The following is a 15,716-nucleotide window of genomic DNA, read 5'->3' on the forward strand; positions in this document are numbered from 1 at the left end:
ATTAGGTGAAAAATAAATAAATAAATAAATAAATAAATAAATAAATAAATAAATAAATAAAAATAATGGCGCCACTTATTTGTCAGCCATTGTCTCCACTCTGCATTTCATGCATACTGCCCAGACGGAGCATAATTTAATGGTCTGATATAATTCCAGCTTGACAGCAGCCATAGATACACAGACTAGATATACCGACGGACTGTTCATTTTGCATATTGCATATAAACAAGACAATTTATTTAGATGGGGTGCAATCTATTAAAGAGAGAGAGAGAGAGATCGAGAGAGAGAGAGAGAGAGAGAGAGAGAGAGAGAGAGAGAGAGAGGCCCGCGTGCAAGATTGATTTACGCTCCATTGACGCTTTATCAGGCTCGAAGAAAAAGTCCGGCCAATCAGTTTGCGCCTCGCGCACAGACCCGACAAACCCCCGTGCACAGTGCGAGGCTGTAGGCTGTAGCACTTTGTTTCGCCATAGTGAGCAAGTTGTTTGGAAGGAAGGGAGAGAGAGAGAGAGAGAGAGAGAGAAAGAGAGAGAGAGAGAGAGAGAGAGAGGGAGGGGGCGAGCGAGCAAAAGACAGAAGAGAGAAAGAGAAAGAGAGAGGGAAACAGAAAAATCTCCTAATGTCTCTCTTCTTGTTCTCCATTTAGTGAACTCGCGGCGTTTCGCAGATAATGTCCGAGAATGTCCATTTCTGGGACTTTGAGCAACTATTACGTGGACTCCATCATAAGTCACGAGAGCGATGAACTCTCAACCCCGGCTCGCTTTCCCAGCGTCCAGTATTCCGGCTCGAGCTCCGCCGCAGCCGCTGGCGGAAGGCAGCCCGGCGGCGCGGCGCACGCGGAGCATCCCCATCCTGAGTCGTACCCATCCTGCAGCTTCCAACCGAAGCCCCCGGTCTTCTCATCGTCATGGAGCCCGTTCAGTCCGCACCACGGTGCCAGTGGCCTCCCTACTGTCTACCACCCTTACATCCCAGCCCAGCACGTGCCCGCCGCAGACACACGGTACCTACGCTCATGGTTGGACTGCGCGCCGCGCGGCTCCGAGTCTGTCCCGGGGCAGGGCCAGACGGGGCAGGTTAAACTGGAGCCGCAGCTCGGCCATCTCGGCGGGGAAATCCCACCCAAAATCGGCGGACAGCACCAGCACGAGACCACCACGTACATCTTGGAGTCGGCTTCCACGGCGGCGCGCGAGCTAAGCCACCATCCGGCCGCTATCCCGGGAGCAGGGTTCGAGGAAAATAAGGACATTTGTGAAGGGAGTGAGGACAAAGACGGCCTGGATCAAAGTAAGTTATTAAAGCAGGAAATAGCGCGCGGGAGAAGGAGAGAGAGCGGAGAGTGAGAGAGGGAGAGAGAGAGAGAGAGATTGTAAATGCTTTTAATGCCGCCATAAAACAAGAACAAAGAGCCGGAGAGCCAAAGTGCCCCCACCTTCTGCTCTCTAAGTTTACTGTGATATTTAGCCCGTATCATCCCCGAGTAACCACAGTAACGGAGTATATATGTAACAACATAGAAATGTAGTTTTTTTTTTAAACGTGGCACATCCTTCAAATAACCTGCTAAACATAGATGACATGAACAACTTGCAGTCTAAATAAAACTGTACAATAACAAAAATCGCCCTTAAAAGCATGTGGGATCAACACCTAACACAGTCTTGACAAAAACTGAAGATGATATTGCATTAGATTAAGGTATGGCTGTTGTTGCATCTATATGACAGTTTGAGAATAACTTTAAGTGCTTAGGATGGTCAGTTCGAGTTTCTCAGCAATCAAGGACACTTGTATCCTTATAGCTTTACATGCTTGAGCTGAAAAGAATATATATTTTAATTACAGTTGCTTGTGTACGAAAGGATGAATAGAGTGCCTCTGAATATTTAAGACGCTCTGAATGAGGAGACATTCAAAATACAAAGATGAGAAAAAAACTCATAAACCATTAAGTCAGTTTTTTAAACTTTACTTCCCCCCAATCTGCTGCTCTTCTTCCTCGGATCTATTAGTCTGGTAGTAATTGGAGAACGCTGCTGACTTTGGCTAACCTCTACATTGTTTAACGTTAGTAATTACTCAGGGCATGCGCACTGCTGTCCTGTTTGACAAGGACAAAGTGGCTGATGCTTTAGATTTGTCTGTTTTTCTTTTACTGCAGGTGCATTGTAGGTCGTAGGGCTCTCTTCTGTCTCTCTGCCGTTGTTTCACACAAGGGCGCGCGCGCACATGGGCTTGTGTCTGCGCTCCATTACGTTTTAAAGCTCCTGATGTCAGTCAGCTTGTAACAAGCCCAAGTCCTAACTGTAAAAATAGAGAAAACACATATGTATGTAGACCTGCAGGCTTCCTGCTCCCACTGTGTAGAACTTGTATGCTCTAACCAAGGGTTAGTACCGATCTCCAGTATGGCAACATGAGCTCCAGAGCTTTACTGATGCGTCACTGGACACGCTGGAGTATCTTTAATATGTTTAAGTATTTGAGAAAGTCACACTGCATTATCAATATGTCATAGATACAATTCTAGGAAGCTATTCAGACACTGTTTTCTGCTTTGCTTTGACATTAATGCTGCAGTCATCTATTTTCATCATTTCCCGACATGTGTGTGACTTATATTGTCATATTTCTCTTCTAATATCCCCATGTATCGGCACTCCTCTGTGGCAGCGAGTTGTAAACATTATAGAGGATAAAGTATCGTTTCCGCCCCCCTAAACAAATGTTTATCAGTCTTCCTCTAAAAATCCTGCAAAAAAATCCCAAATGGAGTCAATCTGTCCATCACTGACACGAGCCGAAGAGCAGGCTAGATTAGTTCTAAATAGAGCAGAGTCCTCATAACTCAGCCAGCAGCGTGGACTAACTCTGCTGTACGGGATTCAAAACACCGCTCACATGAGGGGGGACAGTGAGGACAAGCTCTCTGGGTTCTTCCAGCATAAATCTACAAATTCACGTGAATCCCACAGCGGTTTGTGATGGTGTTTCAATCTGTAGTTGAGCGTGAACATGAGTGGAAGACAAAATAACTAAACTTCCCTTCATGTGTTTTGCAAAGAAAATAGACTGTACCTGGAAAACTGTGGCGTTTCTTATTATTTCTAACTATTAGGGCTATCAGCCTATTTTAACAAAATGACACTCAAAGACTTTGGATTCATGTATTAATGGATAAACGTATTGCAGCCTTCAAAGTTTAGATACCGCTTGTAAAAGTGCACGACGTCATTTATTGATATTAATATTTTAGACTTCAAAGCAATAATTGGTAATATTTCCCGCCAGGCACAACTGTTTTGATGTTATTATAGTCTGGGCTGCCGGTCATACAGTCGCATGTGAATTGCTGTTTAATTCATCTGCTCGCTCTGTAATAATAATAATATTTTACCTGTCAAGAAATCGCAATCATCTTGATATAAAGCCGTGGAGGGTTTGGCCAGTACAACACGGGTTTGTTCTGTGTTTCTATCATCATTCGCACTAACAACAACATTTAATCCATCATGTGCTGACGGCGTTGGCTCAGTTTGAAGCTTTCCAAAGCGACGTGACTTATTTTGGGTGGGACAGAAAAACGCTCCCTGGAAAGACATTCAGTCGTGTTTTTTTATATTATTTTAATTCTTATATATTTCTTAACTGGCTGATGTGAACGAGCTCTGTTTCCCCTCCTTTTATCCCGCCGGATAAATCTAGTTTCTGCCAGAGATGTCTGATCCATGCGTCTGAGTGAGTGGACGTTTCATAGGAGTACTTGCGTTGTGTGTGTGATCGTGTGCATGAGAGAGAAGAAGGGAGGCCTTCCCCCCCGTATTGGCCTTTTCCGAGGAAGACATACAAATTCTAAATACTACACACTCACATATACATATTTTATTACTACACTGGCACACACACACACACACACACACACACACACACACACACAGACACGCACACACAGCTCTGCCCCTTTCTTTTTCTGTCTTTCACACACACTGATGCACACACACACACACACACACACACACACACACACTCAGCCACCCTATTACAGCATCTGAGCATGCTATCCATCAGAGCAGTGAGCTGGTTAAGGGCTGGAAGGAGCCCAGCAGCCTCCAGTCTGAGTTATTAGACTTTCCACCAGTAACACTGTGTGTCCCATGGCTTGGTGGTAGAGCAGGCTCCTCTGTAATGGATTCAAGTGTTCAAACAGTCAAAACTGACTGAGAGTCTTCCCACTTAGAGAAAGTTTCTCTCTGAGCTGTTACTGAGTGAGTTGTTTTTCTGGTGGTTTGGTTTTTTTTTGATGTGCAGTGGGTCAGTGTGGCAGGTAGTGGGAGCTGCTCCAACCAGCAAGTGAAGGCTGTTTCTATTGTTCACATGGCAGCCATTTTAAACGCTTTGGTGGGGTATTTTTCTATGAAGGCAAAACAGAGCTATCCTTACTTTTATCCAACTTAGCTGTACTGATAAAGTGAGTGGTTTCTAACTTAGGAAGCAGGAATTGTCATGTTCAAGGGAATTTAACTGGAAATATCAACACATTATGCTTTGTTGCTAATGCTGACTTCAGCTGGCTACATTGGGGTGGGTAGCCTAATTTTGGGTTGCAACCGCAGAATAGAACCAGTCTTTTTCCGAAAAGTTAGCTGTTTTGATATTACAAGTGACACCATTATTTTCTCTAAACAAGTGATCTTTGTAGAGTTTTCATTAATATCCCGTCATAGCTGTCTGGTTGACTTTTGTGGCTGTTCTGTTGTAATTAAAAGGTACAGTTGGACATTTGGGGTGGTACACTTGTTCATTTTCTTGCTGGGAATAAGTAAATGTGAAGCTCACCACCAGCAGCCTTTTAGCTGAGTTTAGCACAAAGAGTGGACAAGAAACAGCTGGGCTTACTGTCCAAAAGTTACAAGATTTACCTACCAGTACCTCTAGAGACCACTAATTAACACGTTATATATTGTGTGTTTAATACTTGCAAAAACATATGCGTATATGTGGCATGTTGTGGTATCTAGTGCTCAGCAAGAAAATGGAAGTTTTTACAAAAATGTCCAGCTATTCTTTTAGGGTATGCTAGATACACTTACTTATGGTTTCAATAAGGCTTTGGTCTTGGCTTTGTGAGGACAAAGTGGGTCTACAAGGTAATAATCTGAGTACCATATATCATAGTACAAACTTACTGTGATGTCAGTCATGTGACTAAGATATCTGTCATTTAAAAGCATGACAGTATAAACTGAGATCAAGAACAGAAACACAGAACAACTCTTGTTATTGATATGGAATGGCAAACAATAACTTCTAGTGTACTGAATATTTGAGATGTATCATGTTTCTTGTTTGGGTCATATATTGGCACACTCTCACAGTCATATTTTGTACCCTGTGTCCACTGGACATGTTCACATAAGCGGCCTGACAATGTAGTATTCAACAGTGGCCAAATTCCTTGGAGTACTTTGACTGTATGAGTAGCTAAACGTTACAGGATGGCAGAATTCTTGGAAGTCCTTGTCGATATTGATTACAAGAAGGGATTTAGGACAGATGGTTGGAGTTTCAGAAGTTGTAAAGGCACTTAAGTTGATACTTCTTATGTGTTGCCAAAACAGCAAAGATTCCTAACAGAAAGCAGTTTTTATTCATGATAAAAAAAAATATATAGCCTAATGCTTCCTATAATACTTGATGAGGAAACTGCAAAGGCTGAATTCTATGATTCTAGGATGTGGATGTGTGTCTCCAAATCCAGTCGTTTCTGACGCACTTTTAGCTCAGTTGCCTGATGAAAATGTTTGCATTATTTGCTTCTGCAAACTACAAATACGTTACCTTTACATGTTTCATACGTATCATATCAGTGTCTCGATATAAGCTGACTTTTGTCACTGGGAGGTGGGGGGAATGGTGGATGGCATGTCACCTAAGCTGCAAAGCTGCAGACCACTGTTTAATACCAACAACAGAGGCTGTTTTATGATGACCCTTTGCAGCGTACCAACAGTGTTTGTAGTAGCGAACCTGGGTGTTTTTTACCGACACATCCTTGCATTTCTTAGCATCGCTGCTTTTCCAGCAGTAACCAAATTTGGGTGTTTCAAGCCAAAACAAGATCTTTTCCTAACCATAACCAAGTGATTATCGTGCCTAAACCTAACCACACCTTCACCACATGAAACTTCAAATTTCAATGTAGTGGCCACAAAATAAGGCATAAATGCAATGTATCCTTGGTTTGCAGAAATGTACAATACAAACATTTTTCTCATTGAATGGGTCGGCATTTTTTAGAAGGGAACCTGGGACGTGATTAGTGTCTGCATCTTGGCATATAACAGCAGGACAAATCCAGGCAGAGTTTCCCTTCCCAGGTATTCAAAATGGCCGCTGTGTGAATAACATCAGTGAAATCCTACCGTGCAAAACATCACATCCAGTCAAAGCCAGCACCCAGCTACAGATTCTCTTTGTGTTACTGGTGCTGGGCGGCCATCCAGAATAAACTACAAGATTACACTTCAGTCTTTGTGCTGCTGCTGCTGCTGCGGGGCAGTGCGAGAAAGTTATTACCCCCGAAGTTTATTAAGTTATAACGCCGGGTGAACAACCCCATTAATTGGCGTGTTGCTGTTGGTGGCTGGGTGAGACGGGGTGTAAGGGTTGGGGTGGGTGGGGGAATAAAATACGACTTCTGGAAATGTAATAACGTGCCTTTGGGATATATGAGAGGTCAATTTCTGGAACTATTAGGGTGAAATTGCTAAGGGAGGGAGAAAGAGAGAGAGAGAAAGAGACGGGATGTGATATTAGTCTATAGCCGTTTCGGTCACTGTTTCCATGCAAGCAGCATTTATCATGGTGGACACACACACACACACACACACACACACACACATAGGCAAAGACACACATTGGCCTACAATTGAACACATCGTGCTGCAGGGCCATAGTTTTACGGGAATATCAATCTTTTCATCCATGTGCCTGTCCAAGTGACATCCAAGCCATACATTGCTTCAGCGGATACATGGATGTAGCCTAAAGAGAAAACTTCAAGTTGAGCTACACACACATATCCCCCCACCCATATTCTTTCTTTCTATCTGTCATCATCCTTACTGTTGTCCCACCCCTTGGAGAAAAAAACTCTATACCGTCCCCCATCACCACCAGCACCCCAACGCACCACCCTCCTGCACCGCTGCACACCCACCCACCACTCAACCGGTTTGTCATCCTGGGTGACAGCCACGGTAGCGGCACAGCTCCGAGGGTAATGGATGGTCCTGGAGGTGATTATACACCCGGAGAATGCAAAGCACCCACTTTACAGTGTGACAAAAGCGTGGCACACCCCCCTCACCCAACCCTCCACCCTCTCCTCACCTCTTTACCAGGCATTATTTTGCTCTGAGATGAAATCGATCCTCTACATGCTGGTCATGTTGGAGGAAATTGATTCCAGAGGGTACTAAGGACATATTTACTGATGATGGCTGCTAACTAACTTGGCTGGTGGGAATAATACAAGGAGGCTATGATGATGCCATGTACATCAATGGCGGCCATCTTGGCTTTGCAATCTTGCTCTGAACAAGACTCTAATTTGCTAAATTACACCTTATAAAATGCTTATGAATGAATTCCTGTACTCTCACGTTCACATACCCTGCAAAAAATACCTGATGGAAAGTCAAGGCCCTTTAACTCAATACATTAGTACAATATTGTAGCATTAGCTAATAAGTACAACATATTGGTTTCATGTCTTTATCTCTAATGTTTTGAGCAGGGAAGGCTTTTATCCTGGGTTTGTTCACATTTATGAAGAAAACCTCAGTGACTGAGTCCACACACTGTGCTTGTTTTTGTACATTTTAAATAACAAAGTCATATCTTTTGGAAATTGAAATAAGCTCATGTCCTTATTGATCTTATTTGATTATTTCAAATGGGGCTTTTTGTCTGCAGTCTGTGACAAGCTCTCTGTTAGGAAAAATGAAAATTGTATGTGGAATTCAAGGAGACATATGAGACTGCTGTGTTGGTTCAGACTTGGTGAACAGATTGCTCATTGATCAGTTGATTAGATTTTGGTGATGAATCAGATCTGGAAATTTCACAATAAAAACAGTATTTGTTGTGATCATGATGTGTTCACATGGTCAATCGGACTTGGAAGACATGTGATAGACTGACATGAATGATTGAGGAAGCTGATACTTTTATGAATTCGTCAGGTCTGATGCTGGTCAAATGTATGATAGAAATTAAGGACATAGATTTCTATCCCCATCTGTTGTCCTTGTTGTACTGATTGCTGATGTGGATGTATCAATTTCTTTTGTGTGTCTTTGCTGTTAGGAAATTATGGAGGCCCTGCCAGGAAGTGGTTGAAGTGTTTAATAACTAAACTTGGATCATACCAAGTCAAAAATGTGACATAACAAGACAAGCATGTGTCTAATGAGTTTTCCATTCCAAATTATGACCAAAGTCAAAAAGATGAGAGGTGTGACTTACTTTTCACTTACTATCTCAACAGTATGACTAACTTCTCTTAATAGACTTAAAACATGAAAAAATGATCTGTAGGTCAAAGATTTGACTTCCCATAGTGATCCCATAATTTTAATTAATCACAAGTATTTTTTAATTATTTATTAACTTTATATTTCTTATTATTCCTAATTTTTCATACAATTTTCCTTTTAAAGATGTTGCTTGTCACCCATTTAAATATAGATGTGATAAAGCTAACACTGTTCATGGTTCCACACAAAACAGCCTTTTGTTCACAACTGGGACTTAAAAGAATCATTGTTATGAATGTCATATGCAGTTCTATGAATTGCCCTGGCATTATAGCAAGAAGGATTGTCACAGCAGTAAAATATCACCAGTGAAATTGACAGACGAAGCCTCCGCCCAACTTAAGTGAGGAAAAAGACTGGCTCCTCAGGGGGAGAGACACATATTCTAAATCTCCTCGCCTGATGGAAAAAAAAGGAAAACGCTAAAGCTCAGGCTTTCCCCATGACTTGTGAATGATAAGATCATCCCTTCTGCCATTTTAGGCCAGAGGACTGAGGCTACATTTTACTTAAGAATATAAAATCTCCTTCATAACCCCTAGCCCTGCAGACCTGGTCTGCTCCTGGCTGTAAGGATAAATCTCATATTTTTTGCAGTTTGGCAGCAACAATGAGAAGCCTTTTGGCCCTAATGTTGCCCAAACTGATTTAGATGGATCTACATTCCCACATTCAGCCTGATGGTCAGACTGCACGTGTGCTGTGTTTGATTACCGCCTCTGGAAGGCTATAGTATAACAAAAACAGCCAGTGACGCAAAACAAAGCAAGTTTTTTAACAATAAATCCAGAGCGGAATCCCCTCTTTGAGTCACATTTGGTTTGTGCTCCAGACTTGAAATTGCACTGGAGACTGAGATGGCGTCACTGATAAAATGCAATGAAGAAACAGCAGTATCAAAGACATTAGTGCCAGTGTGTACTTGCTTCCTGCTTTGCATGTTGCCCCTCAATGCTGTTCATCATCACAGATGGTCTAATAGCTTTTATAACACATTTTATTTAGCTTTTAAGACAACATTTAAAGAAATTGCTACACCTATAAGAGGACAGAAATCTTAAGCTTTATGTATGCACTGATTTTCTTTTTGGTTTTACAGCCTCTAGCTACAGTGGAAGACTCTGTTGGTTGGTTTGACTGTTGTGATTGAGTGGAGGAAGAGCCTGACCTAACCACAGGGAATGATTGCTCATGGTTAAAGGTTTTATTTAGAAGATGTAAAAGTGGAATTGAACCAGAACCAGCTCTAGCCTCTCACAATGCTCCTTAGTGTGTTTTGGGATAGTAATAGTTCTTTCAAAACAGAAATGTTTATCTTCTGGGATTGTGAGAAACTTTGCTAAAATTATTTAAACATATTAATATTCGCAGATAAAAACAGTGCAAAATGGGGTCAAGAATGAAATCAGAAAGAGATTTTTTGTTGTTGTTGTGATTGTCATGGTGGAGTTGTATTTTCTACGAGCCTCTGTGCCGTGAGAGTCCCAGCAAGCTGCCTCATATTTGAGATGCCTTGGTGCTTTGCAGAGGGGAAGAGCAGATAGCTTTCAGCCCTAAACCAGACCCATGCGTCCTAAACAAGAAGTCTCTGCTAATTACATCGGTCTGAAAGCTATAAAGAGGGGTGTGGTGGCCTGGAGGGGTGTGGAGGAGTCAGGGTGGCCTGGCAAACAAGACATATGGAAGAAAGAAAGAAATAGACGCAGAGAATAATAACATCAAGGCAATAATTCATAACTTTCTCTCGGCCGAAAATGAAGAACATCCACAAAGAGCATTATGGGTTACAGCGTTGTTATTTACATCTCAAACACAGGTTTCAACAGTCTCAATTGCGTTGGAGCATGTCGCTGTTCTGATGTGGCAAAATGGAGCTGAGCGTCAAAAATCCTTTGTTTTATCACATTTAATTTCGCCGATGTTGAGTGCACAACACTATAGAGAATATGTACTAATGTAAAGACAATCTGCTTTTTATTAGTTGATGTATATATTTAGTTCTGATGAAATGCTGTGCTAACGGGTTCAGTACAATCTGCTGTATGAAAACTGTATCGAACCTTTCTAAGCTTCATGAAAGGAGAAGGTCAGGGTGCACACAAGGAAGATTTGTCCTCTCCTCCCATCAGGGCCATAAATTTCCTGCCTTTAATTAATTTAGGAGCAATCAGAAGTGACGCAGTGACAGTGCGCTGAGCTACAATATGATCATTATTGTCACGCAAACAAAAGCAAACATTATTAGGCCTGCAAAACATATTCCTGCTGTGTTTTTGTGTGTTTGCTGTCATCGCGCAGAGGGAAACTTCGGCTCCTGTTTTTTTGTCACAAACTGTGATTTAGACTCACACACAGTGCTGCCTCCTGTTATCATTAGTTTTTTTTTTTTTACCTCCGCGATGAGAGCATCTTGTAGTTATCCGCTGAAGGTCACCTTCAAACAGGGGCCTCCAGAAACACGTCAGATATCTCCCTGTCTGTCATTACCATATATGTGTGTAATTAACTGCGGCACTGACTGTATCAGCTAACTCACTGGCTAATTTCTAATCATTGCCATTTAATGTTTTTGCTGTAAATGTAAATTAAATTGGTGCATTTTTTTAAACTGATCCGCAAGCAGCTTAAATTTAGAAGAACGCACGGAATCACTCTCTTACAGAGTAAAATAACACACCATTGAGCTATGTTGGGGTTGCACTGTTTCATTAACTTAGTTACGCTACTTTTTTTTTGCTCTACTTTTAAAAAATGTGCATTGAAGGGTGCTGTTTATATTTGTCCGTCGTGCTTTCCTCCTCTTCAGAGGAAGCTGTTGGTTGGATGGAGCAGGCCGTCTGTCTTCCGCTTACGTGGTGTCAAATAAAACAGCCATGGATCTACTTGTGTCAAATGTGCGCCCCTGTTGACACCATAAACCTACTTTACGCACCAAAGTGTCAATTGCAGAGTCAGGTGTTCTCGAGCAAGGCTTTTACGCACAAGGTTCTGCAACTTTTACGCACGAAGTGTTTTGCTGCTTTTTACTTGTAATGTTCTAAAACTCCTGTAAGACAGGGCTGGGGAGAGTACACAGGCATTTATTACTATTAGTTATTCTATTATTTTATCATTAACTGCATTCCCTTCTATTCTCTTTCTCCAGATGACCCCTCGGCCAACTGGCTGCACGCACGCTCCTCCAGGAAGAAGCGATGCCCATACACCAAATATCAGACGCTCGAGCTGGAGAAGGAGTTCCTGTTCAACATGTACCTCACGCGGGACCGGCGGCATGAGGTGGCGCGCGCGCTCAACCTGACGGAGCGGCAAGTGAAGATCTGGTTCCAGAACCGGAGGATGAAAATGAAGAAACAGAGCAAGGACCAACCCAAGGACTAGCGGGACTCTCAGTCACGCACGCACACACACACGTATTCAGACGCACGCTTACACCATGTATCCGACTTAAAGTCCCCTTAACACAAAATGGCCTTCCCAATAACTGCAACACACACACAAACACACACACACACACACTGCTATTTCCAATTTGTTTTAACCTTCAGGCACTACCATCCTATACATCTGATCGATGGCTTTATTGATCGCTAACAGACGCTGAGGACGCCGCCACGTTAACACTGAAGTCTTAAGAAGCTCGGGAACGCCACGTCTGATGTTAGCAGGAGGCAACTTTTGAACTCTGGAATCATTTGAGCTTGCAGTCATGGAGGATGATGGGTCGAAAAAAAAACTCACAGACCAACAGCAATCCCACCTCGACCTGGCGGACTGGACTGTTTGATGAACTGATAGCTCTGGATGTTTGTCTTCATAGTTTTATATCACGCTACTATTTAGGCTTCAATATTAGACTACATTATGAAAGGGAAGAAAACAGCAAACCGCCTGGTGATGCTACAACAGAGGGGGGGTGGGGGGTATTTTTCTCAAGCACTACTCTTCCTTTATTAGTTATTTATTGTTCCGTCGCTGACACCAGAGGCGCGCGGAGGTGCTGAAACCAGGATTTCATATGGCCATTAATAAGTACGAGGAGCGGAGTGACACACACACACACACACACACACACACACACACACACACACACCAGTGTTCATCCCTCTTTTTCTTATTCTCCCCTCTTCCCCGTGTTTCTCTCATTGCTGGCAGAATTTGATTAGAAACCGACTGATGCTCGGCGTTGATACAAGCACCAAGCCGCCGTTTGTTTCCCGGTTGTCGGCCTAAGTAATGAGCAGATACCGGAGGGGGAGGAGGTGAAGGGTGGGAAATGATGGGGTGCCGGCGGTGTGTTAACCCGACTCAGCAACCGGGAATCCGATTAGGCTGCTGTCGATATCGTGGATCCCCTACCTTCAGCTTGCTCTCGGGATGCTTTATGCGCTGCGGCGGCGGCGGCTCATCTAAGGCCTTTATCGGCTATCGATAGTCGTCCCCTGCTCTGTACTTCACTTGAGCTTATCTGAGAGGAGGCACAGCACAAAGCACCAGATATTTTAATCATAGCCATCCTCATTTAAATTAGGATCAGGGCTCAGTTTTGGGTAACTCAAAGTCAGATTTATCCGGGCGAAGTTTGATCACCCGCTGCTCTGACCTGAACTGACTTAAGACATTAAATGTCCTGGATAGTTTTGGTTACTTCCTCTCAAATCCTGATCCTTCATGCCTTCCCACCACACACTCTCAAACACAAACGCGTCTTGATTTGACTGGCCAGTACAAATAACCCACTGCTCCGAATAATTGTAGTTCATCAGCTATTTGCAGTGAAGATGTAAAAATCTTAATTTCAGAGTCTAATACGCACAAAACCCATGTGTGCATGAAGCACTGGTCAAAAATCCTCAATCTCTATCTCCTCGGCCACCGATCTTTACTCAACGTGGCTTTTGCATTGCATTTTAGGAAATAATCTGCTCTATTTTTATACATACAGTAGGCTATATTGTGTATTATCTGCTATGCAAGGCGGGTCTCTCTCTCTCATTACAGGAAATATACGGATGTGTGCGCAATGGCGGCTTCCAAACGCAACCTGGGACTGACGAAAAAGGAAATACCCCGACGCGCTACTGACAATTTTTAAAGTCCTTTCCAGTTTTTATTTTCCTGGAAATATCATTCCTAGAGGTTCTATAACACAGTTACTGTTAATAAACAAGCATCACAGAACACTTAAAGATTTATTCCCGCGCGAAATGCTTTAGCAATAGTGTCTACATTTATTAGCTCGGGGTATTATCCGGTTAGATTTCAGATTATGCAGAATTTTATTGATCTGAAAGTTAAAATATGAAGAGGCCGTGTCGGAAGGCCGGCCTGACTATGGCGTTATTTGAAGTGTCGGCGTAGTTAAATGGCGTCCGATGGCAGTTTTATGGACGGCTCATAAACAACACATTGGCTTTACAACGTCGTATATGTGTGTGTGCGTGCCTGAGCGCAAGAGTGAGTGAGTGTGTGTGTATGTGTGGTGTTGGACGTTACGGCTTGCAGAGCACAAAGGCTGCTTGTGCACCACCACTGTAAAAAACAAACACATATATATATGGTTTACACACACTTGCGTGGAAATCGCCTCCAGTTTATTTTTTATCAGTAGGTCACACGCAGAAATGAACGGGTCTACAAGCAGCCTTTTTTTTTTTTTTTTTGCAAAGTCTTTAACAGAGACAATTCCTCGTTAAGCATCAAATCCTCTATTCACGAGTAAAAATGTTTACATGGTTTGCGCATGCCTCGAGTCACTCGTCATTTGAAGAAGTTATTTCGTCGTTTAGCTCTTTGTGTGTTATATCTGTCAGAGGGGAATGCTTACTGAAAAATTTAAACAAACTAAATAGAAGTTTCTCGATAGGAAATATTTCTAATTTATTGTATATAAGTGAGTAACCTCGTCTTTCTTATTGGAATGAGTTAAATATGCTGAATATTGTTTTGTCTTATTGGGACATGGCATCTGACTGTAATATAGATTTCTTTCTTTCATGTCCGTCATGTTCTTTAGATTCTGTTGGTTTTCCATGTTGTTGTGCCGACTGTCTGAATGATCTGTTCTGATGTCAGTCCGATGAGCTCTTTGTGTCTACGGTTTGTTTCATGGTGAACAGTAATAAGTTGCTGATGTTGCCTCAGTATTGGGACGGAGAGGGCGAAAGGGGGTTGATTAGGGACTGTTCTCTACTTATCAGAGGAGGGGGTTGCTGGATGTTTTTTTCTCAATCTTGACACCCCTGAATCATGTTTATTTCTGGCTATAATAAAATATATGATTTTGGTGATTTTTAAAGACAACATTCCTCTCATACCCATCGGTGGGTATTGGGGTTCAGAGGGTATTTAAAGTTGTATCTCCCTGACCTTAGCAAAAAAAAAAAAAAACTCCCTAGGGCTTAAAAAGTATTTGACATGCCTCCCCCATTTTGCACTACCCCCTCCTCCTCTCATAAATAATGAACAGTACCTTCAAATGAAGCAATGCATCTATATAAATAATGCTTTTGATTTTAATTATTGACTCTGTTACTTTAGCCCTTACTATGACTTTGTCCCACTTCCTGTTCCAGTATTTACTCCCCTGATTGGAGGAACAAAGTTTCTGGAGTGTTTTTTTGCTGCTGATAAATATGGACAGCGCTCCACAAGTCATTTTATTTTCCCTCCGCTTTTTTAAGTAAGGCAAATCTAAGCCATGTGGCCACAGTAAAGACATTATTAACGAGCGGGCAAACTCCAGTCACTCTGATCCTCTCCTCCCTGTGAAATGTTCCAGTCCCTTGTATGTTTTTCCTCTCTTCTGTGTGTTGTTGTCTTCTTTGTGCGATGGCACTGCTGATGCTGGATTCCTATTAAAGAAGAGACTTTACAGTACGACCATGCTTCATGTCATTGCATCGCTGCTTCTCACTGCTGATTAAATAGAAGGTTATCTGGGAGAAATGGTGGGGGATAATCTGTGATTTACGCTCCACAGTTCCCGTTAGAAGAAGGTCTTCTCTTCTGCTGCTCTGTGGTGTGAATTAGGCTGCAGTGGGAAAGTTCAGAGAGGGCAGCCCAGCTTTCCTTTCGGTTTCTTCTTTTCGTACTTCTCCAGAT

At 42.5% G+C, this 15,716-nt stretch overlaps 1 protein-coding gene across 1 annotated transcript; it reads left to right on the forward strand.

Annotated features, from left to right (window-relative positions):
• Positions 1 to 387: 387 nt before the first annotated feature.
• Positions 388 to 15,491, forward strand: hoxb9a (homeobox B9a). The gene is made up of 2 exons (XM_050068243.1): positions 388 to 1,299; positions 11,758 to 15,491. The coding sequence occupies exons 1-2, from the start codon at positions 687 to 689 to the stop codon at positions 11,991 to 11,993; spliced, it is 849 nt and encodes a 282-aa protein (XP_049924200.1). The 5' UTR covers positions 388 to 686; the 3' UTR covers positions 11,994 to 15,491.
• Positions 15,492 to 15,716: the final 225 nt, after the last annotated feature.

This window comes from Epinephelus moara, chromosome 18 (genome assembly GCF_006386435.1).
Source record: "Epinephelus moara isolate mb chromosome 18, YSFRI_EMoa_1.0, whole genome shotgun sequence".
Lineage (NCBI taxonomy): Eukaryota > Metazoa > Chordata > Actinopteri > Perciformes > Serranidae > Epinephelus > Epinephelus moara.